General features: G+C 38.8%; 2 protein-coding genes across 6 annotated transcripts in view; both read left to right on the top strand.

Moving 5' to 3' along the window:
- Positions 1–164: 164 nt before the first annotated feature.
- On the top strand, positions 165–19,501 carry kdm2aa (lysine (K)-specific demethylase 2Aa). 5 transcript variants are annotated; one of them, XM_073814266.1, is made up of 22 exons: positions 165–424; positions 5,261–5,399; positions 6,718–6,796; positions 7,493–7,539; positions 7,835–8,013; positions 8,127–8,233; positions 8,434–8,527; positions 8,724–8,877; positions 8,956–9,071; positions 9,193–9,319; positions 9,396–9,613; positions 9,752–9,829; positions 10,019–10,270; positions 11,506–11,622; positions 12,665–12,751; positions 12,990–13,142; positions 13,447–13,473; positions 13,662–14,824; positions 17,155–17,318; positions 17,407–17,553; positions 17,628–17,843; positions 18,383–19,501. In XM_073814266.1, the coding sequence occupies exons 1-22, from the start codon at positions 374–376 to the stop codon at positions 18,562–18,564; spliced, it is 3,897 nt and encodes a 1,298-aa protein (XP_073670367.1). In that variant the 5' UTR covers positions 165–373; the 3' UTR covers positions 18,565–19,501. The 5 variants fall into 5 exon arrangements, with proteins under 5 accessions (XP_073670367.1, XP_073670368.1, XP_073670366.1 ...); XM_073814267.1 differs by lacking the exon at positions 165–424 and adding an exon at positions 761–1,572; XM_073814265.1 differs by lacking the exon at positions 165–424 and adding an exon at positions 2,953–3,336.
- A 2,501-nt stretch (positions 19,502–22,002) lies between these two features.
- The window catches only part of LOC135746729 (uncharacterized), a 38,284-nt gene continuing 33,886 nt past the window's right edge, over positions 22,003–26,400 (top strand). The window contains exon 1 of the mRNA XM_073814273.1: positions 22,003–22,101. Within this exon, the coding sequence (XP_073670374.1) occupies positions 22,059–22,101 (43 nt within the window). The 5' untranslated portion in view covers positions 22,003–22,058. The remainder of the gene's footprint in view (positions 22,102–26,400) is intronic.

Here is a 26,400-nt window from a genome sequence, read left to right as displayed (position 1 = left end):
CGTGAGTCGTGGTTTTGAAGTCGTAACTCACGGGTTTAAAAACCTGCCTGGAACGCACCATTACTTTACAGTTATTGACGGATGTCCAGTCCAATCAGTGGCTGATGCGGATGGCTAACCAACCAATCAGCGTCTACTTCCTGATCTTGTATCCTTGCGTTAAATGAAGTTTTACCATGTGGAGTTACCTGTGGACGGTCACTGGTTTTCGGTGTGAACAACTGTTCGGGGTTTTCCGTTTATTGGATTCAAACAAAGGTCAAAAAACTCTATTATGACCATGTGTGAATGTACACTTTGTTAGCGGGCTAGTTTGAAGAAAAATGTAGATTTATTTTACCACACGGCCCCCAGCGAAAGCCCATTTGCCGACATGGACTGGACATCCGTAAACGATGGGACGTCAAGCCAGGGAAGATCTAAGGTAAACAATAATATATTTATTATTAACCACATAACATGCATAATTTTGCCAAGGAGCATTTAAAATATTTTTTTCGCATTCATTCGGTTAAGGTTAAATGTATTAGTATTTAATGTATGATTGGCTATTAATGAAAGTCATCCGGCTGGTGTAAGCCAATCTTTGTGTTGATGCTTTGACCGGCGTAAAGCCTTAGCCAATGAGAAAATGGTCACATCTTCTATCATTGGCTTCTCGCTCCCATCCCCTTTAAATGACACCAATAGTAACCAATAAGGGAGGAAGGACAGCGTCGCATTTGTTCGTGATTGGATGCTTAACCTGTAGTAGGCGGGACTTACTTTGTGGTGTTTTTGTGACGATGTGAAAATGGCGGCGAATTATCTACTACATTAACTTTGTCGTGAATTCACACAGCGAAGCTGTCTTAATAATGCCTACTTTAACTCAGAACAGAAAAGTTTACAGAGAAGGCTACCCGGAGTGAACATTTTAATATTACACAGTACACGAGGACTATTTAAACGGCTGGATTTTCCCCATTGTGATTCCGAGTTTTGAGTCTTGTGGAAAAATGGTTTTATTTAAAACTTGAACGGCGGCTAGCCTAACGTTACATTACCCGCTTAATATATGCTCCTCACTCTTCATGTTATATTGCAATTATGTGCTGTAACCGTTACATATAAGCCGTATGTATAAACGAAATCCTATATAGCTTTGTAATTTTATTTGTTTAACGGCTGATTTTTTTCTAGGCTGGTTAACGTTAGCTTTTGATGATGCTCGTTCAGCCTCTCGGCACGTTCATCTTGACAGCTTAGCCGCCTTCTATCCTGCCCATTCCTGTTATTTTTGTGAAATATTTACGTAATACAGATGTAATCTAAAAGTCGACGTTTATATTACCGACGCGTTTGTTGCTTTTTTAAAGTATTTTTTTAACTAGCAACGTATTCAATACTGTATTCATGTAACGTATCGATATAATCCGTAGTAAAGTGACCTTCCACCAGTGGTTTTATTTAACGAAATTAACGGACTAAACTGCGCTCGCCGGATCGTGACGCGCCCGTGTTGCTGCGGGCAGCTCCTGAATCTACTGCGAGACAATGGACGAGTCCAAACCGCGGTACAGCAAGCGACTGGTAAGTGCAACAACACCGTAGATACTTAAGAGAGATAAAGTGTCTCACTGAGTACACTCTGTTCTGATGCTGTGTGTCTCACTGGAATAAAAGTTCACTGATTTTCAGTGATGCTCAGTCGCAATCTGCCGGTCCTGAGATTATCAGTCGTCATAATGTTGCAGTTGGCATCCTTAAGCACACTAAAATTGCTGTTTATAACATTTTCAACACCATATTCTACAGTTGAATATCACTATAATATAAATGCATGTAAAAGATCAGCATTACAGCAGTGTTTTTCACTTTGTCCATTATTCCACAAAACACACATACTAAAATCCACAGTGCCATGTTTACATTAAGCCATTTGTTGATTTATTATTTTGATGCACTGACAAGTTCACAATCACATTTACATCTTCTGTATATGGTATAACTTATCTTTGAAGCTTTACTGTCCTATTTTCCATTGCATTGTTGAATAAATAACTTGTCCTTATATATAAGTCATTATTAGAGTGTCTGAGTACTGAATGGACAGCTTTAAAAAGAGAAACACAAAATTACATGTATTACAGATATATATACACAATTTATTTTTTTGCCTTAGTTGTGTCTTTAGTAGTGTGAAGTCGTGCTTGATGCATTCCTAGTCTGTTGAAATCATGCTATTTGGTTTGATTACTGGTGTCTTAAAATGTACCCTGGTTATAAACACATGTATGGTTTAATAGAATAACACTGGGACTGGCAATATGAATGTAAAAATAAAAGCACTACAAATTGTATAGTTATTCTAGTATATAAACTTGAAAAAATCTTTTTATAATCTGAGGCTACCATTTTGTTTTTCAACACTATACATGACGTCAAATGGTCGCAATAATTAATCCTACAGCGAGGGAAAAAAGACAAGTCTTCAATCAGTAGATTATAAAATGATGTGAAACAGAAGATGCGAGTTATAAGCACATCCAGACAGCAGGTGATGGTATTTGGCCTGCATTATTAAAAATACATCATCAGGTCTTTTTATTTAGTCCTTTCACAGAGAGAAATATAAAGGAAGAATAGTACAGAAAACATACGAATGAAAGAAGATCAAAATAAAGGCGATCTGAGAGGTAATAATGTGTAAGTGGGAAAATAGTGATTCTCACATAAAAACTATTTACTATAGTAAACTTTAGTAATATTTCACAATAACCATTACACGTCATCAATTTCAGAATGAAAACATAATTGTGGCCTCCATAGGTTAAAATGAGTAATACATGTAGGGTTTTTATTTAATTTTTTCGAAGAAATTAAGATAATTAATGTGTTTCTCTTAATGAATAGTAGTTGTTAAAGGCAAATATAAAGTATTAAAACACAGAAGTCTTCATAGTCGGTGTACCTTTTAAGAATATTTTCCCTGGTATTAGTTTTTTGTGTGAAACAGGATGGTGCTATAGCGTGTAACAAGCTTTTGTAAGGGTTGCTGTGTGCATTCTGCCTGTGTTTGAAGTGATCCGAGAAGTGTAGGACGAATGTTAGGATTGGTTGAGCAGACCATGTGAGCATATATGCGGAAATAGGGAGAATAGTGGGAGGGGGCACTGCAGAGGCAGAAGCATGATCGAGGAGAGCAGACGGCAGATTTTCTCATTCTGAAAGGGAGAAAGAAGCGCAAGGATGGAGAACGAACAGGAAATCTTAACGCTCGTTGACGGTGGCGTGTTGTTGATGAGACGGAGAGGGAGGAAAAGGAAGATCAGTGATGAAGATGTGACACTGAAGGTGCGAGGTGTGTAGTGTTTTGTTGCCCTCCACAAGGGCTTCTTCCAAGAGCACTGCAGTCTAGGGCTACCGCTTAGAGAGATGGTGGTGATGGAAAGAAAGAGGGTGTATAAATGCCTAGGATAGAAAACAGAAAAGCTGTCCTTTTTTTCCCTTGCAACTTTTCATCTTGGTTCCTTTCAAATGCAATATGTTGGTATGTATTGTTGTGATCTCAAGGTGAATACCTTATTGTACCCTAGTGATGATGTCAATAGGAACATGGTGCAGTAAAGCTAATGATAAAGTAGTATGAATTTCCTTATGCATATTTGCTGCTCTTGTCACTGCTAGAATTAAAGTCATACTGAGAGTTTAAATGAGATAATAAATGTTGATGAAATTGTAAATTTAGGAGTGGCATGCTGGCAGCCTTGTATGGTGCACACAGGACCAGAGAAGTAAAAAAATGCAACATCATTCATTGACTAGGGATGGGCACAAGTACTCTGGTAGACAGGAGGTACCAGCAAGAATTAACCATGGATTTTCAGTAATTGTGACTTTATGCCTTATATTAAAACATACTTTAATAATCTTGTGGTATTATGATCACATTGGCATTCTGGATGAGTCCTTGGTGTCTGACTGGTAAGAGTTCAGAAAGGAGTAAGTGGTACACATTGTACTCGGCCTTGCATTTAAAAACGCATGAACTGAGTACAGCTTACGGAATGCAGGGGTCTTCAGACATGTTTTTATAAGTTAAACCATTAAATGAGACCATGCGCAGACATAGCTTGATCATTTGAGCAAAATGCACAACCCCTATGACTGATTAACAAGGGTATAATTTTTAAGGAGATGAAAAAGGGACTTATTTTTGTTAATACATTGTAAGTTTTATATAGATGCACGTTGTGTTATCGGTTATGTATGGGACGTGGATATGGAAAGAATAAGCAGCAGTGGCAGGTTCCTTAAGATACTGCACAATCATGCTCCATTCATTTCATCGATTTACTCCCCCCTCTTTTTTTTTTGCTTTGTGTTTGACGAAAAGGCTATGATTGGCCAGCAGTCCACATCACCATAGAGACATTATGGCAAGGAAAAGCAAAGGAGGGTCCTATTGTTTTGTTTGAGAGAATGCTTGGTGTGTTACTAAACTTGTCCTTGTAATGGTGTAGTTGTGTATTTGTGCATCCTGGACATTCAGAACAGGCATGATTTGATATGCGGATTTGTTTCTTAAAGTCATTTTGTTATTCACATGTAAGGTAATTCCAAATGTGACTAGTCAACTAATCTTGTTTTAAGGCTGTATTTTTATACTTGGAATATATATATTTCTCGGCTCCAGGTACTTGATTTAAAGCTCAAATCTAATTGGATGGGGCGTTTCATCGCAGTGCCCTCACATCGCGTCTCACAATTGCGCTGCTTCATCACACCTGGTCGTAAAGGAACTTATTTTACACAGAATGATGCTAGGCTAGAAAATAGTAAATAACAAATAATCTGGGAATAAATAAACAAAATCAATACAAATGTAAGCATTTTTGCTAGCTTCCTCTTCATTCATCCACATTGAAAGTGAGTTTTGATTGAGATGCTTACAGCATTATTATACACCTTGTGCACAGGCAGAAATTTGCAAGAATTATGTGTTATAACACAGTTACTATGTGTAGGCTATTGTTTGTGAGTGCAAGTTATTTTGTGAGGTTTTTTTTGGTAGTGTGGGCAAGCACATTTCTGGCTTAGTGTAGGTGTGCGTTCAAATAGCCTGGCACTCTGTATCACTTGTCAGTGTGTCAAGTTTGGCCGAGAACGTTGTTTGTTATAAAACCCTCAACTTTCAAAAGGGGAAGTATTACTTACAAAATGGTGGACTGGGGATTGATCTATCATTGTCTCATTTCTTTGCTCCCTTGTCTTACAGCGGGCTGGCACTCGGCGACGTTACCAGGACGATGCCATTTCCGACGATGAGATCGATGGAAAGAGGACGTTCGATCTGGAGGAGAAGCTGCATAGCAGCCGCTTCAGCTCAGATCGGGTCAAACGAATGGAGGGCAAAGGTCAGAGAGAGAGACACAGCATGTATTGAAGCAGCTTTTCATAGAATAGCAACACTGTGTTAAATAGGGTTGGGCATCGTTTCAAATTTATCGATTCTGATACCAAATTCGATTCAACTTATTCTGATTCCTAACAATACTTAGTTTTGATTCCAAAGGGGTGAAAAGCAATAACAGGCAAGCCTTTGTAGATCAAAAATATTTATTTTGAGCCATTTCTTACAGCTGAACACAAAAAGGAGGCTACATAAAAACATTTGTGGAGCTACAAAACTTTTAAGCAAACATGGCTTTAAACAAACACTAACACTCGGCAGAGTCAGCGCTTAGGATGCGCATTGGATAAACGGTGCATTCTTAATTCGATAGGATAAACCAGGAGTCTTCATCCCCACTCCTTGTGAGCTACCATCCTGCAGAGTTTAGCTCCAACCCCAATCAAACACAGCTGAAGCAGCTAATCAAGGTGATCAGGATTGCTTGATAATTACAGACAGGTGTGTTGGAGCTGGGTTGGAAGTGAAGTCTGCAGGACAGTAGCTCAGGGAGCAGGGTTGTAGACACCTGGGATAAACCAACTGCAGATGTTTTTTTTCATGTTTTACGGCCTTCCGTATTTCCACTATTATCCACCAGGTTGCACTCTTACCCAACTTATAAAGCCCAGAAGTATCCACTAAGGCCAAACAGTAAAAACTCTGTTTTGATCATCGCTCTGAATCTGATTTCTAAAAAAAGTCCTTTACAAAAATGCAATTATTTTAGCTTTTTGCTTAAAATGTTGTATTTTTTTAAGAAACCAACCCATATTTGAGAGTTGATAAAAAGAGAACAAATTAAGATAGGATGAGCCCTAGCTGGCACTGTCTGGCAACTTTTTTTTAAAACGCTGGCTGGGAAAGAGTTAAGTATTTGAACAGAAGGTCCTGCGCACTGTGTGCAGATGGCTATAGGTCCGGTGACTCGGTTCTTGATGACATGAAAATTATGTGATTGTGCGATCCTGAATTGTTAAAGGCGGGGTGCATGATTTTTGAAAAACACTTTGGAAAACGGAGTCGCGCTGAGTACCAAAACACACTTGTAGCCAATCAGCAGTAAGGGACGTGTCTACTAACCGACATCGTTGCCTATGTGTGGGGCGGGTCTATCAAAAGAAGGTCCAGATTCTACTAGGGTAGGGTTGTGTTTGTTTAGGTGGTTTCAAATGTCAACGCATTTAGTGGAATCGAAAGTATATAACAAGAATCCGATTCCAAATTCGATTCCCAACCCTAGTGTTAAGGGTTTATAATGATTGCTTGTCTGTTTTGTTCAGATTTCACATTTGAGTACGTCCAGAGAGGGGGGCTAAGGGACCCCATCATCTTTGAGAGACCCGATGGACTTGGCATTAAGTATGATATTGTCATTGTTTAAAGATTGCTCAATTGAATATAGTTAGCTAGCCCTACTTGTATTTTATTTTATTTTGGATTAGTTTTTTGCTTGTATTATTTTCATTTGTTAGGTGCTTGAACCATAGATATGTATAAAGGCTAGATGTCTTACGGCGGAGTCTCTAACGTCATCACCTGGCGGCCATCTTACCTCAGACAGCTCGCTCACACGTAGCATTGATTTTAGTAGTGCAGGTACTTTTAAATGACCATAACTTGCTACATTTTCTACCAATTTTCAAACGGTTTGGTTTTTTTACAAACGTTATTAACGTGGCTATAATTCTGGATGCTTTACCATGTTTCATGAATTTTTTTTACATTTTTAGTAAAGTATGCAGTGTCATAGGTACATCTTTGACGTTTATAACAAACCAAACCGGTTGAAATCGGTAAAAAAATTAAGCAAGTTAATTAAAACTCAATGCTACGAGTGAGCGAGCGCCCTGTGTAAGATGGCCGCCAAAATGCTGACGTTCCACTCAGTTAGCCAGCAGCGCGGGTGAGACATCTAGCCTTTATACATATCTATGGCTTGAACAGTAGCATTTGCTAAATTAATGAATGTAATTTTTTTCGTTAATTGCTCATTCTCTTTGTCATTTATTATGATTTGCATTTCCAGTTCATCTGAATTTATATGTATATTTTCAGAATGCCAGATCCAGATTTCAGTGTGAATGATGTGAAGACGTTTGTAGGTAAGTGTTTGTTGTAGTGTGTGTTGCTGAATTTCATGTTGACTAAAATCAGTGGTGTCTAAAGGCCCAAGTATAGTCCACTTTTTACGCGTAGGGAAGGGAACTCCACATACAGTGCATGCGCATTTTTTTTAAAACCCTGCTTACATTGTACACATAGGTCACATATGCAGGTACAGGAGAAAGTATTATGTAAACCAGGACATGCAAGTTTTTAATTTTAGTTTCAATGTGACTTTAAGAGTAACAACTTTGCCATTGTTGAAACCCCGCCTCTGCCCTTCTCTGTTGACAGGAAGTCGACGCCTGATTGATGTAATGGATGTGGCTACTCAGAAGGGGACGGAGATGTCAATGGCCCAGTGGTGTCGGTACTATGAGACTCCGGCTTCCCAGAGAGACAAGACTTACAATGTTATCAGTCTTGAATTTAGCCACACTAAACTAGAGAGCCTTGTCAAAAGACCTGCAACGGTTAGTACATATATTAAATGTCTGTTGGGACACAGGTTCCCATCAAACAGTTCAATTCAGTCTCTGATATCAGCCTCCTTGACTTTCGTTTGTGACTTCTCCTGTTCTGATAGGTGGAAATGATTGACTGGGTGGACAACATGTGGCCACGGCATTTAAAGGAAAGGCAAAGAGATTCCACAAATTCTATCATGGACATGCAGTACCCCAAAGTGCAAAAGTGAGCATGTGTCCCAACCTACTTTACTGTTTTGGCTTATGGTCTCATGCCAGTGTGTTATAAAGAAAACTTCCTTCTCTTTCTACTTCATGTTCATATCTAATTTTTGTCACAACCCTATTTGCTTATCTTTAGTTATTTCTCTTTTACCTCGCATGCCTCATCTTCCCACTTCAATATTGTCTGTTTTCTTTGTGCAGGTACTGCCTAATGAGTGTTCAGGGCTGTTTCACAGATTTCCACGTAGACTTTGGCGGCACATCTGTGTGGTACCACATACTGAACGGAAGCAAGGTTAGAGAACATTGTAGATGGAGCTCATTGATAATGGCATATTATTGTTTATACGTTGTATCTACTAGAAACCTTTTTGAGTGAAGAATTGAAGAGCTCAAATACAATATTTTGAGGCTAGTTTTAGCCTAGTTTTTATTCACTTTAATCTCTTTTTGTCATGTTTTGATAACCTGATTGGCTGTTTCCGCTATAGGTGTTTTGGTTAATTCCACCCACACCACAAAACCTGGAGCTGTATGAAAACTGGGTGTTGTCAGGGAAACAAGGAGACATCTTTCTTGGTGACAGGGCCACTGACTGCCAGAGGATTGAGCTCAAGCAGGGATACACATTCATTATACCATCGGGTAAGCGCTAAGGATTTGTATTTAAATTGCTTAGCTATAAATTTGTGTTTTTTGTAATTTATCAAAATTTTTGTTTAGGTTGGATCCATGCGGTTTATACACCTGTGGACACACTTGTGTTTGGTGGAAATTTCCTGCATAGTTTTAACGTCCCCATGCAACTGAATATTGCAAGCATTGAGGACAGGACACGGGTGAGCACAATATTTGCTACAGATATCATGACCCTTATATTTCTTCATATGATTCATCCAAATAATAAATTTTAAGGCGATATTGATAATCCTTCATGGTTTATGGTTTCCCTCTCTTCAGGTGCCATCGAAGTTTCGTTGTCCTTTCTTTTTCGAGATGGCCTGGTACGTGTTGGAGCGTTATCTGTACAGTCTGACCAACACCTCCTACCTCATCCCTGAATACCAGAAATACTCTCTGGGCATCGGTTAGTAGATTCAATTTCTCATAAGTGTTCTTGTATGACTTTTAATCAGAAGGTAAACTTTCTATGTCTGACACAGGAATTAAACAGGAAAGTGAGGTAATTAATGGCCATACTAAAGAGGAGCAAGATGAGAGCAATTCTCCTACCAGTGGACCAGGGGTGAAGGTTCACCTGACTCCTTTCGAACTGGAGGGGCTTTGGAACCTGGTGGGAAAGCTGGAGGCTCTGCCTGCACATAAGAAATATGTGCCTTCTGGAATACACAACGCCGCCGCCTTGCTGCACGACATACGGGTCAGCACTTGCAATCTAACATGGTTATTCTGATGCATTTGCTTTTATGTTTGAAGTTGCAACACGAGTTGCAGGATGCCACTGGAAGGAATGTTACGTGTGGGTTTCTCACGAGTCTTGTTATTAACTCTCTTTCAGGCGCTTTTAAAAGAACATGCAAACGACTCCCCCAAACTCTCCTACACTGGAAAACCTATTGTCAGATGGCCAAAGAGAGTAAGTTCAGTAATTATACTTGTTTTTTGGAAAGTCAATTTAATGAAAACTCTTTTAACCCATTTTATTATCCAGAAATATTGATATTGACATTAGAGACATGTGAAAAATTTTACTAAAACCTGAGTTCACACTACACAACATTTATCTGTCTGATCCATTCCTTCATTTACCCATCTTCTCCCTTAGCCCTCATGGTATCAGCCCCCTCCTCCCCCTCCACCTGTTATCCGTCCAAAGCTGGCGACCACACCCATCGTTCCCCGGCCAGTGAAACCATCCTCCAACATGTCGGTGCTGCGGCGACGACGCGTGCGCTGTAAACGCTGCGAGGCCTGTATGCGCACAGAGTGTGGCGACTGCAACTTCTGCAGAGACATGAAGAAATTTGGTGGCCCTGGCAAGCTCAAACAGACCTGTGTCCTCCGCCAGTGTCTCGCTGTGAGTCCAAATGATGTGTTTTTGTGTAAATATATCAGTAAGGGCCAAATTTTTGATTATTTCCCTACATGGAAAACATGGCAAAAACATAATTTCCTGTTCAGGAGTAGGCATGGGCCAGTATAAGATTCTGCCGGTATGATGACCTTTAGCAAAAATACCACGGTTTTACTGTGTTGCGGTATTGCCATTGCAACACTAAAATGTGTTATTTTCAAATGCCAGGTAAAAATAAAGCCTTTGAATTATAATATGCTTTCAAAAATATAATATTTTCGTAATTTATTTTAAATGTAAACATCAAATCAATCACATGATTTAAATAATTGTGTATAAACACAGCGCATACCTTGAAGACCATATCACAGAGTATTTTTAGTGGTTTTGAAACCTTGACTGTTTAAAACCTTGAAACTGGTAACCGGCCCATGCCTATTCAGGAATAGTAATAAAAACTTAAAAAAGGGGCAAATCAGCTTTTGGTGATAATAATGAGTGCGTTTACATGCACAGAATAAGCGGATAACTATCAAAAATCTGCTTATTATAGAAAACTGTTTTCATGCCTTTACATGCAAATCAATAAGCCGGCTATGCAGTCAACTGCGTTTACATGGGACTTGAAGAATAATCAGTTTTCTCGCAGGCAGTGACGTCACCACCTATAGTACACAATAGTCGATCAAAAAGCCGACGGCATATCTGTCTTAAGCTGTACTGTTGTATCTCTCATCGTGTCTGCAGAACCTGTAAATGTAACATGAGCTTTTATTTTCACAGTTTCTCTGCCAACTGCTTTAGTCGAGCGGAGACTTTTATGCGTTACCTTGCGCTTACTTCCGCGTGTGACGTTTATCTTTCATAGGTGGAGACATGCGCACATGGACAAAACCGTGAGACAGCAGGTTAAGGTGTTTACATGCCATGCGAAATCGGCGTAATGAGCAAAAAACTACCTGTGCCGATCGGTTTTTGCTTACGCTGTTTATGGGCTTACCCCGATTAAAGAAAACCGCTTTACGCGTTTACATGACCCCACGTGTTATCAGTTTATTAAGCATTATCGGCATAAGACTGTGCATGTAAACGCACTCATTGTCATCATAAAAGCTTGGTATAGATTAATACAATATAATTAATACAAATACAATAGAGTAAAACAAACCTGTGTATGTTTGTGTTGTCTTGTTCAAAGCGTTTCTTTGTTTGCATACTAATATCTCTTCTCTTAATAGCCTGGTCTGCCGCTCTCTGCCGTATGTGAGATCTGTGGGGAAGGAAGCCTTGATGTTGGTGAGGAGCTCATGGAGTGTTCCAACTGTGCTCAGATTGCCCATCCTAGCTGTTTAAAGGTACAAACATTGTCACTACGTGTAGTTTTTAAAATATTTTATTAGTAAAATATAAATATGTCTTCATTGGTATCAAATGACTTTGAGCAATGATCTGACTTTTTCTTTGTAAGCTTAGAATTTCTTCTCTGTATTTACATTGAATGGGTAATGTCGTTCCGCTATATTGATAAACTATAATAGCAAAGAGTGACAAAAAGCACTAGCCTACCGCAACACGTTTCCACACCGCATTTTCGTTCAGAACACGTGAACCAGTTGAAACGGACAAGGAGATCAGTGAGTACATAACGGCTACCATAGTTGCAACACGCATTTGGAAAAACGAGGCGCTAGAGAGCACTGTTCGTTTGAATGCAAAATACAGTTTCACCACTAGATGGGGAAAATCCTACTTACGGTCCTTTTAAATGGGTGCCTCGTTTAATGTCATGAAGATGTGCTGATCTTTAAAGGCCGAAGTAGGTCAATTTTTTGCACTTAGCGCAAAGGTCCGAGTACACGGTGTATTTTCGTCATCAGAACAGTGCATGCGTACTGTACGCGCACCACTGGATTTTTTAACCCCTGTGACAAGGAAAACGTAGTATGTAGCTCAGGAGATGCATTGCATTTTGTCTTAATGCGCATGCGTTGAACATCAGCGTACATGTACGTATGAGTCAGTTAACTATGCTTTGCAAGGGTGTTCATTCGACTGTGCGCGTACGTATGCATGCAAGTAAAAAACAGACAATATTCCGGGTGTAGTCCATTTTTTAAGTGTATGCAAGGGTCTGCATACAGTGTGCATGACGCAATTTTCATCATCAGAACAGTGCGCACTTGCATTGTACGGGTAGATCTCGTATGCGCCTACAGGAGAATGTAGCCCATTTTGTCACAATGCACATGTGTCGAGTGTCTGAGTCAAATAAACTATACTTTGCAAGGCTGTTCGTGTAACAGTGCGTGTACTTTAGCGTACACGTAAAAAACTGACTATACTCCGGGGGTTTAGTGGTCAAGATTTTACAAATGCTGCTCCCCTCTCTTTCTACAGGTATCGGGAGATGGAGTGATAAACAAAGATCTACCCAGCTGCTGGGAGTGTCCCAAATGTGTCTTGGGCAAAGACACAGAATCTGAGGTATAATAGACACATACCAGCAGTTATGCACACACACAGCTTTTAAGTATTTTTTTTTTAAAGAGAGGGTCTATCCTCCAGCTTGAACACAATTTAGCTTTGAGCTTTTAATCTAACGCTAGCTTTTGCAGGCCTGCATACATACGCACTCATCCACACTCTCAAAACATAAGGGAAAGGTGCATGGCGAGAGCTTACTTTGTCGTACACACACTGGTCTGTTTTTCCTTTGTGCCAGTCGTCAGGCAGCGGTGATGACATCACGGCACAGGATGGGTCAGGGGGGCTCAGGGGCGGGGCGTGGCACAGGGTCGGGCGGCCCCCCTCTTCACTCTCCCACGGGTCGCTCCAGAAACAGGCAGCGGCCCCTGAGCAGCGGCTCAGGAAGAGGGTGAGAGGCTCCGCCTTTCTCACGCCACCGCTGCTGCACGCGCATCTGCCTCTACTTTTGTTCTGTACTCCTTTCTCCCTCTTTTTCTGTCTCTCATATTCTTTCGCCTGCTCTTTGTCTTGTGCTGTTACCTTCCTGCTTTGGTCTTCCTTTTGTTTTTGGCTCTATATGGCCCGCCCTGTCGCATCATCATTGCGCCCCATCACTGTTTGGACTGAGGGCTTCATGATCAGCTCTGTGTTTGCAGATTGTGTGATTCCATTGCTGTGATATCAATGTTTTAAATTGATTTCTTTCTTTCCAGATAAATATAGAAGGAGCGAAAACACATGTAAGTAACTTTGAAAGCTAAAGTAATTGATGTATGACCAGCAATTAATGTAGCGTTGTAGACATGTTTGCAAAGCTTGTAATGCAATGCATCACTTTATTTTCACTTAAAAGTTACAACCAGCACATGTGACATTTCTTTTTTTTTTGGTGTCTTGCCTTTGCTACATATTCTCTTTTCTCTTTCAGAAACGCAAATCCTCATCTCTAGATCCTCGTGTGGCTAAGATCTACCGGCGTCATGGAATGGAACATGACGACGATTCTGGCAGCGACGATGAGGATGGAGATGGTGGGAGGAAGATGTCAATCCACTCAAGGGGAGGTGTGTCTTCATCCCGCAGAGGTTACGGATCTGGCAGGCGAGGAGTTTGGAGGGGCTCCACACATCGAGGGAATCGAGGAGGAGGCAGCTTGACAAGTTCGCTGAAAATGAGGCGAGGACTTGGGGCAAGAGGAGAGAGAGGAGGCCGGGTTAGATTAAGAGGAGGATCTCATATGAGGCGGCGACGCTATGAAACGGACGACGATGATGACGACGAAGATGATGACGACGATGATGATGACGATGAAGATGAGGAAGACGATGATGAGGATGATAGTGAAGAAGAGAGGCATCTGGGCCGATCAGACAAGGAACATCGTTCGCGGAGGAGACGACGTAGAGGTGAGGACTACGATGATGATGACGAGGAGGACGAAGATGACGATAGCGAGGAACAGGACTTTGATGGAGATGATGATGAGATGGAAGATATGGATGATGGAGGGGATGACGATGATGATGATGGAGAAAACCAGTCAGATTCAGACACTGATCCACCTGTCCTACTCGTCTCCGATTTGAATGATGACCTGCTGAACGATTCCTACCTAACTGTGACTCTTCAGCGTCCTCCCAAAGCCAAACGTGACCCCGGCTCCATTGTACCAAAACTGGAGGCTGCTATGTCTCCCCGCACACCCAACGCTCCTGGTTTCATCCAGCGCAAAACATTACCCAGGGCGCGACTCAGGAACAGCAATCTGACACCGACTGGTAATGGACTTGCTCAGTCTAAAGGTGCCAATGCGTCCAGCCGTCACCACACAAGACGGAACTCCAACCAAGACGGACGAGAGAGAGACACTTTGTCACCTTCCTCCGTGTCTTCTCGCTCTTCTGTTTCTCCACCACCTCCGCCTCCTTCCATTACCACCAGCTCTCCTCCATCCCTCCTCTCTCATCCCTCATTCCGTGATGTAGGGAACGAGCGAGGCTGTGAAAAGGACATTTGGGTGTCCGTATTCCGTTACTTAAGTCGGACTGACTTGGCTGTGTGTATGAGAGTCTGCAAGGCTTGGTACAAATGGTAAGTGTCAACTTGTACGACATGCTTCTCATTGCAAATGCATGGACAGAATCTTATTGCTGGCTGAGGTGTTGCCTTATGTGCTGAAAATGTACTGTTTAGCACAAATTATGGGTAAATTCAGACTGATAATCCTGTAATGCAAGTCTGGCTTTAGATTTACATTTTATATGAATCACTTAAATTGTTATAAATTGCATTTTGCCATCCTAAGCTAAAAGAATACATGTGAATATGTATATTCAAATATAAAACTGCCTTCAAAAAAGTAACAGTTAAAGATTTTTAACTCTTTCCCGCCAGCGTTTTTAAAAATAAGTTGCCAGCCAGTGTCAGCATTTTTCATGATTTTCACAAAAGTTTAATGCCTTCCAGAAAATGCTCTTCTTAAAATATATAAACATACAATATAGCAAATGAATGGGGGTGTCACGATTCTCCAAATCCTTGATTACATTTTCGATTGCAAGTTCACAATTTGATTCGATTCTCGATGTTTTTTTTTTTTTAAAGACAAAAAATGCTATGCCATTTTTAGACTAGACTTTTATGAAATATAATATCTGACCTTGAACCCGGAGACGCCCTGCCATGTTAGTAGTGCTGCCAGTGGAAAAATATGGTAACTTAAATGCTAGGGTTGTGCGGATAGACAATAGTATCGGACCGATGTTTTTAAAGGCACCTCCGAGAGGTTTTTTCCCCCCGCTTGGCAAGCCGACTGAATGTGACATGGGCCGTGGCAGCATCGACGATTACATTTTTTTAATTAGAGGTTGTGACTTAATTCCGATTGATTTAGATTTAAAATCGAAATCATGACACCCTTACAAATGAAAGAGCCTCTGCTTTCAAAAAAAAAGTTTCATCCTACCTTTTATTAGTTCACTTTTTATTACCTCTTAAATAAGGTTTCTTAAAACAAACAAAATTTTAAGCAATAAGCTGAGATAATTGGGTCATTCTACAGAAATGTTTTTGTCTCTAGACTTTACAGAAATATTATACTTGAAACACCCTTTAGGGTTACAATCTTTTATATTTAAAATGAGACAATATGTTATTTGAACAATTACATCTTCTTGAGCCATCAATGTAGCAATATTTGATTTTTATTAATTAATTAAAATTCCAAGCCCCACAGAAGTGCTCGTCCCCTCGGTCATGGACAGAGGGAAAATGCTTTATTTTGAGATCAAAAACAGTGTTTTCTTCCATTTAAAATACAATAATGTGTCCATAACTATCAAATATATGATGTAAATTACATTAAAATACAACATGCTAAATAAATATTATAAAATATATAATGAAAGTAGTGGTCCCCTGGAGTTGTCACTGGTGTTAATGTTTAAAAAAAGCTCTTATTTTTAAATCAAAATCACACTGATGACATCACTTGACTTCCTTTCAATTTCCTGGAGATCTATAAAGTCCACTGTCGCTTTTCAGTTATCAGAAATCTTCTCTTTATCTCATGATTTCATATGAAGCTTTTAGTTTAAGTCACTGGTATGACCTCCCTTATTGTTTGGGAATTGCAAAAAAAAAAGGTGTTACCTTCCTTAACAGCAGCGAAGATCAGTAACACCAGTGACTGGTGTTTTTTCTTTCACATTAATATAATCTTTCACATGTGACATGATGATAATTTTTTTATTCATTGAATTCTGCTACACGTAAGAATTAAGCTTTAACACCTTCATAAACACCTTGTAATATTGCTAAAGAAGTAAGGTAACACAGTGACCAAAAATAGGTTTATGCAGTGCAGTCTTGAAGTACATGCGCACAAAAAATTAAAAATCATTAAGCTGTCATTTATGTGTACTTATAAAGTCAAAGAGTAATCTCATAATTTTCTCTAAGTTTAAATGTTAGAAAAAGAAATACATTTTAAGACATCTTGCTATGCCAAAAGTGGACGTTTTTGTGGAATGACCCAATTACATTTTTGTGAACGATTTTTGATAGAGATCAGATTCAGAGCGATCCTCAAAACTGACACAGACATACAGCTGTTTGCCCTCGGGAAATACTTCCGGGTTTTATAAGTTGCGAGTAATATTGGTATTGCGGAAAGCCGGAAATACTCGTCATTGGCAGAAAAGCGTTTTCTCTTCATTTGATAATTCATTTGCATTGCATGTTGACAAAAAGCTCATGCTTTGGAAAATGACTCCCAGTTTGGTACTTGGCAGTCTAAAGATGCTGTAAGAGGAGGCCCAAATATAGCTGCATGTCTGTGCCTTCTTAAATGAATTGGTCTTACATTCTCATGATCTTCTCTCACTTAGTAAATGGCTAAAAATTGTTAATCTATTCTGTAGGTGCTGTGATAAGCGCTTGTGGACACGGATAGATCTGAGCCGTTGTCGGTCACTAAGCCCCCAGGCTATTTCAGCCATCATTAAACGACAACCTGTGACACTGGACCTCTCTTGGACACCTGTGTCAAAGAAACAAATCGCCTGGCTCATCCATCACCTACCAGGTAGAGTTTCCCAAAGTCCTGACTGTTAAGTAGATTTGCACAATATGCTTTTTTGTGGTGAAATATTTCCTCTCCTTGTTTCTCATAGGTCTGAAAGATCTTGTGATGTCAGGTTGCTCTTCGTTATGCGTGTCAGCTTTGAGTTCACAAAGTTGCCCGGGTTTGCGAACACTAGACCTTTGTTGGGCTGTCGCCGTCAAAGATACACAAATTAAAGACTTAATAGTCCAGCCAGGTGAGATGATAGCACTTAGCAATTATTTTTGAGACCATGTGGACTGTTCTCTTAACATATTTTCTATCACACAGGCAGTGAAAGTCGCAGTCGGCTAAGAGGTTTGCTGAATTTACGTTTGTCTGGCTTGGATATAAGTGACTCCACTCTGAAGCTGATTGTCAGACACATGCCTTCGCTGAGGCGGTTGGATTTGTCTCACTGCCAGGGGCTCACCGATCAATCCGTCAACCTGATCACCGCTTCTGGGTGCAACACCCGAAACACGCTCAGACAACTTAATCTTGCAGGTACCTTTGATCTTCTGCCCTGTAGATTTTATATTTTTTGCTTATAAATTTAGCCCATCAGGTGGTGTGTTGCCAAAACCCTTGGGTTAATAGTATGCAAATGTGTGATGTAGAAATTATTGCCATCCACACAAAAAATTGCAAATTGGGTTTTGGCCTTATTGTGATCATTCATTTAAGTGTCCTTTATAAATTCGATGACCATAATCTGAATTTAGCCATGTTTCGGTTTATAAAACACCAAATAAGAAATGCAAAATGAAAGTAAAACAGCCAAAAACAACATTATTGTTCATGACCTTTCCAAATAAGGTAATAACAGGCCATTTCATTGTAGAAAAAAATCTTAGGGTTGTAAATGGATCCGTTACTGGATAATTTTTGCACTTAAAAAAGTCACATATATCAGAGAAGAATTTAACAGATTATTTCAATGCATTTTTTGGCACCTTTAAAAGAAATTTTAATCCTACAAGTACTTGTTGTTTCTTTAAAAGTCTTCATTCTGAGATCTCACTGATGTCTTTGTTTCTTTCCAGGTTGTAATAAGTTGACAGATGCTTGTCTGTCCTATATGAAGCGATTATCAGCACTCAGACTGTTGGATCTTCGAGGATGTAAGAATGTGACTCGACGTGGTTGTGAAAACTTTATATCTGATCTCTCTTACTGCACCCTCTTCTGCCTAACCGAAGACAAACTCATTCAGAAAATATCATAATGGCACGCACGCACAAACTAGTCTCTACGCAGCTCTGCTTTGCAAGCTGACACGTGCTCCATCCCACTAAACACAGGCTGATGTATAGCCTGAATGGGAGGATGAGGCTGAAAAAAGAGAAAGATGGAAGGATAACGCTGCTGATATTGGCAAGGGTTAAAACGGACTGACGTGGGATAACCTGAAGATGTAAGTAAATTGTGTAGGATTGAATTCCTGTAACCCACAAGACAAATCTTAACATGTCCAGAGTGTGGCGGCTTTCTTTTCTGGGCATTCAGCCTCATCCAAAGTGACTTCTTTTTCAAGGTGTTTGCCCATGAGCTTGACACTAAACTTCAAATTCTGCCCAAGTGGTGTTTGGTAGGTTTGAAAGGAAGATCTGATGAAATTTTGGGTCCAGTGGACCTATCAGTTTTGGGGGAGTTAGTGTCAATGCTAAACTGTATTCTTGCATTTTGATGGAAGAAAAGGACTGACATGTTTCCTGCTTGTTGTCATCTGCCACAACCTATTGAACAAAGAATGTAGTGGTGCATACTTGCCATCAGAGTATGAATCATAAGCATTTCAGCATACTAGTTCAGTCATCTTTGTGATCTTTCTTAGTGACACTTATTGTGTCTAAAACCACATTTCAGTCATCTAAGGTTTTGTTAACTTAGTTTTTGGACGCAGTGTTTATGTGCTCTTACTGAAATCACTCTTCTTTTAGTTCTTTGCTGGCATCCCACCTGTATTCTCCTGTCCCATCTAAGCTTGAAAGGGTTAATAGTTTAAGCTAAATTGCTTATTTACCTTTGGGAAGCTGTAACTTAAATGCAACTTGTAGCAACAAAATAGCAATTATTTTCTGAAGACTTTCTGAAGAAATTTAATGTTCAATTTGTTTTGTTTTTCATGAAAATGCAGAAAATAAAAAATGTAAAAAATTCAATCTGAAAGCTTCTGTCTTGGCTTGTGTCATTATTGCTGCTGAGGTTTTAGGTTCTTCGAAAGGCCATCTAACGGACATAAACAGCAACCAATCATTGTTCAGCATCACGTTTGGGGGCATGAATGTAAAGTCGATGTCTCGTCTCCCAGGAATCCTGAAGATTTTAATCAATCAAATGATGACCTCAAAACTCTAAGTGCATGCTGCATATGCATTAAAAGGTTTCATAAGACGCATCTCGCAAGACACTTAACTCCAATTACAGATGCGATTACGCGAGTATCTAGCAAACGCAAGCGTCTCTTTTATCATAAACCCTTACGCATCTTTAGCAGGCACGTATTTTCATTATTATTTATTTATTATATACTCGTAAAATTACTTTTATTTTGTATGAGATTAATCTATGCCCAGCTCTTATTTATATATAGATGGGCATAGATTAATCTAGATTAAATCAATAATTATCAATATTATCAATAAATGTCAATAATTATCTTAATTGACAAACTCGAAGTCCAAATATATAAAACACATACAACTGTCTAGTATATAAAAAAAGCATACACAAAATACAAATATATATATATGAAATTTTCATGCCAACATGTGCCTGAGCATATAATTTATAGCACTGACGCTGAATATCATCATCGTCATCCCTGATAATGTGTCCTAAGTATTTTACTTTAGCAACAGTATCTAGTTCTTTCTCAGACAAATAAAAGGAGGGAAACTTTAGATGCTGGTCCTCCTTAGTTCGTACTATCATGACACTCTTTTTAGAATTAAATTTGATGTCATATTGCATACCATATTTTGCACACACACTAAGCAATTGTTGTAACCCAGCACTATAAGGTGACATAATAATTAGGTAATCTGCATACATTAGGTGATTAATGAGCTGATTCCCCACCACACATCCAGTCTTACACTCCTCTAACTTTCTGGATAAGTCGTCCATATACAAGTTAAAAAGAATAGGTGACAATATTCCACTTGCCTGACCCATTAGTTACAGGGAACGGGGTTGATGTTGTTTTTCCCCATCTCCCTGCTAAAAAAACCAGCATGGACCAGCATGGGAATTATGCTGTTCTATGATGGTTTAGCTGGTGGTCACCAGCATACCAGCACCAAAACACAACATATGCTGATATGACCAGCATGGGATGCTGGTGCTAATGCTGGTTTAGCTTGTGCTAATGCTGGTGTGGTGCTGGTTTAGCTGGTGCTGATGCTGGTTTGATGCTGGTCTTGCTGGTATTTTCAGCAGGGCTAACCCGCATGGTTTTATTTGAATACCAATAGTGCAAAATTTGTATTAGATATGGAGGCACCCCTCGCTCTTGCATTTTAGTAAATAGTTTACCATGGTTAATACGGTCGAAAGCTTTGGACGCATACAAAAAACACATAAACATTGTTGTATTGTGCTGAGACAAGTTCTTTTAAAGCATAAACACACAAATCAGTGCCATGTTTGTTTTTAAATCTAAATTGGTTGTTAGTTGTTCCTGTATATTCCTGTAGCCTATCAAATATTCGTTCTAATACTTTGGATAGTATACTAGCCAAAGCAATTGGTCTATAATTTTGTGTACTTGATGCTTTACAGGTTTTGTCTTTGATGACTGGTGTTAGCAGTACAGATAGCATTGAGTCCGGTAAAATCCTTTGGCTATATATATATATATATATATATATATATATATATATATATATATATATATATATATATATATATATATATATATATATATATATATTGGTCTAGCTGTGTTTTGGTCACTTTTTAAGCTGGTCAACATTTTCACCAGCAGATGGCGCCATACCCTACTGAAAAATCCAGCTAAGACCAGCATAAGCTGGCTTTGCTGGTTTACCGTGGAAGGAGCTGGTTTAAGATGGTCCTCCCAGCCTGGGATAGCTGGTCAAGCTGGTGGGTGGGCTGGTGGTCCATCCTGACTAGGAAAGTCCAGCTAGACCGGCTTAAAAATGGACCAAAACACAGCTAGACCAGCTTGCTACAACAGCAATACCAGCTAAAACCAAGCTGGGAGACCAGCTAAAACCAGCTCACCAGCGTATGCTGGTCTTAACTGGATTTTTCTGTAGGGTATTTAGATCTTTCGAGCGCTTCGAAACAGTGGATGAATTTTCGAAGCATAGGAATGCTACCCGTTTGCATTTTGAAGACGTCTGTAAAGCTAAAGTAGTATGGACATACTACTCGCCTCGCCTACTACTTTTCACCTACTGTATAGTATGGAATTAGATGGTTTTGGACGCAGCCTTGGGCTTTTCAGGAATTGTCCTATTTCCTTTTCACACTATCAGTTCCTTTTTCAGTGTTTGTTGGGTGGTAAGTTTACACTAACAAAGCTAACAATACTTCTCACACAAAGGAAACAGTATTTCACTTTAAAAAGGTTTGTCTTTATTTTAAATAACCTTTAACACACTGTCTTCATTCTAATAAATAATTGACTTCGGTAAAATTATTCCATTTTAAAGCCTGCATAACACATCCTTTTTTTCTTTTCTCAAATAGATGGTGAATGTTTGGATCATCCTTGTAGCTGCAAGTTCTGCAGGTATGGAAACCATTTGCCTTATGTTGTAGCGTTATCAGTCTGAAGGATGAATGTTTTATGAACACAAGGAACACACTTAGCGTAAATGATCAAATGTATGCCTGTATTCCATCCATTCATTCTCCAAACCTGCTTGTCTTCTGTATGTCCTGTTAATGATATAACAATGATATTAGTGGGTGTTCGAATTTGTGCTCTCCCACAACCTCAACAGGTTAACTCATGAGACAAACTTAGTTCTTTTATACATATTCTATCAGTAATATGCACATTCTTTATATTAATCTTTGTATCCTTTCTTGACCTGATAATGTTGATCAGTACATTGTTCATGCACGATAGTACAAGGCCTGTTGATATATGTTTGCTATGATTTATGACCCTTTATAGACGGTTTCAGCAGTAACAACATAAACAAGCGGCTTTCGTGTTCCTCACGTAACTTTCAGTAAACTCCGCAAAGAAAAAATAACAACAAAGTCCTTTTAAAGTAGTGTATTCATATAACAAGCTAAATAAACAACACGTAGATTACATAGGAACCCAAAACATTTGTTATTTTCGACGAGGTTTTTGTTAAGAGTTCAGTTTCTGCAACTAGTCAGACCATTAAACAAACAGAAACCGAAAGTAAAGTTTAGGCCAGACGCTTATCACGTCACCGCACGTGCGCCCGATGAAACGGTCTATAGGTCATGTTGGAGAAGGTATTGTGACATATCCTTTTTAGCCCTTCTAGCGGTCAGGCCACTAAGTGCATCTGATGACGTGTTCGGTCCCCACTTCTCTTTTCTAAACATTACTTCCCTAAAACTAGAATGTGCACCCACTTAACTGTCTAGGTATAATGCCAGTGTGCAGGGGTATTGATCACGCGATTGTTTTAGCCTGACGGATTTACGCAATATGCTGACCACATGGTATGTGCCAGTCACCTGTTAGACAGTTGGTAGTTTTTCCTTTCTGTACCCTATATAATGTGAAGCCTGTCTAATAAACTTTTGTCTAAGTTTGAACTGCATCTCGGTGTCCGTGTCTTTCATGACCCCTGATATATATCAGAATTCTCTGCCGCTCATCTCAGACCGTGTCTCTTCGGTCTGAGATGGTGGCCCCCCCAAAGAAAATGTATAGCATAAAACATTGTAAAACTTAACATTTTAATTAAACAAAACATATTAAGTTAATCAATGTAGTGCTGTTGGTTAGTAGCAGTATGTTTCTGAGATTTAAGTACACAGAATTTATGATAAATTAGCACCATCTCAGGACCCCCCAAGGGGCCACGCCCCTCAGTTTGAGAACCACTCATCTACACCAATCTACCATCCAATGACTGATTCATCACAGGTAACATTATCTGATGGGAGTCACATAAAAGAGAGTAACAGGCAGACAAGTTTCAAAAAGCAGCAAGACTAGATTCTGAATGAAATGAGTCTGAAATATGACAAAGAAGTAAAAGTACAGTAAAGGAAAGTTGAATGTAAATATGTAGTGAATGTGAACAGTTTCATCAATATATGCAAGTAATATATTACAATAAATAGATTAATGATGACTATATTTTTATTATAAAAATATAGTCATTTATCGAAAAAATTATTTATTTATATTTTCAGACAGCAGCAGATCACACTTTGTCAACACCAAAAGAACAACAACAACAAAAAAAAACGATAAATGTAATCCCTTTTGGATTTTAAGCTATTATAGTTAACCTTTGTATACAGTGGTATGAAAAAGTTTTGGCCCTCTTGTGTTGATTAAAAGTATTGATTTTTTTCATGTTTGTCACACTTTAATGTTTCAGACCATGAAACAAATAAACAAAAAATATGAATCAAAGATAACACAAGTAAACACAACATGCATTTTTAATTGAAGGTTTTTTTTATAAAGAGAAAACAAAATTGGCCTGTGTGAAAAAACTGCTTGCCCCCTAAACCTAATAACTGGTTTGGCCACCCTTAGCAGCAACAACTGCAATCCAGCAAACATAAAAAAATCAGGAAGGGGGCCATTTTCACACCACTGCATTCACCACTTTATAGAGCACTTTCCGGACAGACATTTCTCAAACTTGGCATCATTAGGGTGGTAGTGCCCTTTGTGTTGATGTTTTGTGGAACATTTTCAAAAGTTGGCATTTTCAGGCCCTCAGAACCTTGTTGTTGTGCACATGAATAGCCAAAATCCTTGAAATGTTTTCTATTTTTGGTTGAAAACAGTGTTGTGTAAACAGCCCTTACATTTATTTGTGTACAGTGCAACTTGTAATTAACATTAGTAACTATTTGGTTTCTTATTTCAGGGTAAAATGGGTGCCCAGGTGAAAAAGTAGTACACTACCATAGTGTTCTTAAAGTGCTTTATTTTCGCGCACTATTTTTGTACTTCATATACAAAAATTTCCTCTTTTGAATACTTCTTAAGATTTTCTTAAGATCATCTAAGTGTACTTCACTCTGCTATTTTGAGACACCATGAATATGAACTAAAATGTGCTAAAAATGTTTTAAAAAAATGTATTTACGTATCACTTGTAGTAAACTTTGTATGAAAGTTGAGTCCAAGTTTAATAACTAAATAATTTTTTTTAATACAGAGATAGTATGTTAAAAGTGCATTTTAATTTTTGGCCTTACTCAGTTAATATTAAATATATTGAGGTTAGATTTTCACATAATGTTCTTTACATTATAGTAAATCACAGAAAACAGTAAATCACAAAGAATATCTTTAGCCAGGTTTTCACAGACTAGATCACGTTTACCTTCCTGTTTACTTGGAGAGGTTGAATAAACAGTCCCTCAGGTTGTAAACAGATACATGAAGAACACAAAAACACTTACCAGTAAATACGAGAGACATGTTTAACTATGAAATGTGCACTTTAAGTAAGTTCTTATGTATAATGTGTGTTTGCTTGTGTGCAGAATTACAATGCATTGATGAACAGCGCTCCACCTGGACCTGAACCCCAAATGTATCAAATCAGTGCCACTTCTCCTTTTGCGTCATTGCCAAACTCAGCCTGAGGTAACAAATCTTCCCTAAATATAGGGTCATATACATTTTGCTGATTCTAATTTGACTTAAGCAAGTAAAGTCTTTTTAGTATTTTATGATATTTCCTACTTTCTATGTGACCCTTAAAATTAAAATGTCAATGTTGCTTCTGTACTGACATGTAAACGTGCTGAATGAATTGCACAGACCATTTCAGAAAATGTGCAAATAGATCATTCTAGATTTCTTTAGTTGTTTTGCCTTTCGTATAGCCCATGCGCTAAGACACATATAGAGAGAATTCCAATCTGAAGTGATCATCTCTATGTCCTGTATTCCCTTCGAAGATCAGAGCTCTTAAATGTGCAGGGTGTTGCACAATTGTGTCTTATTGTGTGGGGTCTAAAATACACTTAGAGAATAGAGCAATAAACAAAGGAATTTTCTTTTTAACTGGAGCCAGAGTTTATGTGGCGTTCCCTTCCTGAAGAGCCCTTTAACGCCGCAAAAGCGTAGTTTGAAATCTGTCCGTGTTCTCTCTCACCAGGCTTGGCTCTGCAGGTGCGATTCTAAGTTTTTAATATTGGGGGGGCTTTTTTATTAGGGGATGATTTAAATATTTTGTAATACTATTGTTGGATTTTATTCTAACCTTTATGCAGTATTTTAATCTATGGTATTAAACATATTTGTATATTTTCTGTGTACATTTCCTTTTGGGTACTTACTGCCTTTAATATATTCTGTGCATGACTGCATTTTCCTCTAACACCACATCCACAAAGTTTTCAATGAAGTGAACATTATGGGGCGGTTTCCCGGACAGGGATTAGACAAGTCCTAGACTAAAATAAATTTAAGAGCTGTCCATACTGAAAACAACAGACAGCATTGACATATCTTAAAATTTAGTGCCCTTTGTGTTGCCTCAAAATGCACACCAGCAATGTTTTTAGTAAAGCATGTTTGTTATATTTCCTAATTAAATTTAGGCCTAGTCATGGTTTAAGCTCATCTCTGTCCAGGAAACCACCCCAATATGTTTTATATATTTTATTTATATATTAATGGTGTTAAGAACTGGAGATAAAAATGGGTGAATTCGTTTTACAGTGGATAGTAAAGCGTATTGTAGGCTATTGCATCCCAGTACAGTATAATAATGAACTACATAGAATCTGAATTAACTTAAAAAATTGCTAAAATGCAGACTAAAGGACAGGTGGAGCCGAAGACTGCTAATGTTTTCATGTGAGATTTAAAAGGGAATACAGCAATCACAATTTG

Source organism: Paramisgurnus dabryanus, chromosome 4, assembly GCF_030506205.2.
Source record: "Paramisgurnus dabryanus chromosome 4, PD_genome_1.1, whole genome shotgun sequence".
NCBI lineage: Eukaryota > Metazoa > Chordata > Actinopteri > Cypriniformes > Cobitidae > Paramisgurnus > Paramisgurnus dabryanus.
Note: the sequence above shows the minus strand (reverse complement) of the source record. Positions and strands in the feature narration are given on the sequence as shown.

Excerpts from the sequence above, each read along its gene's own strand:
- kdm2aa (XM_073814265.1), top strand. The coding sequence starts at position 3,232 with ATGGAGAACGAACAGGAAATCTTAACGCTCGTTGACGGTGGCGTGTTG. Across the intron at positions 9,830-10,018 it reads TTGTCAGATGGCCAAAGAGA|CCCTCATGGTATCAGCCCCC; the intron begins GTAAGTTCAGTA and ends CTTCTCCCTTAG. Across the intron at positions 11,623-12,664 it reads CCCATCCTAGCTGTTTAAAG|GTATCGGGAGATGGAGTGAT; the intron begins GTACAAACATTG and ends CTCTTTCTACAG.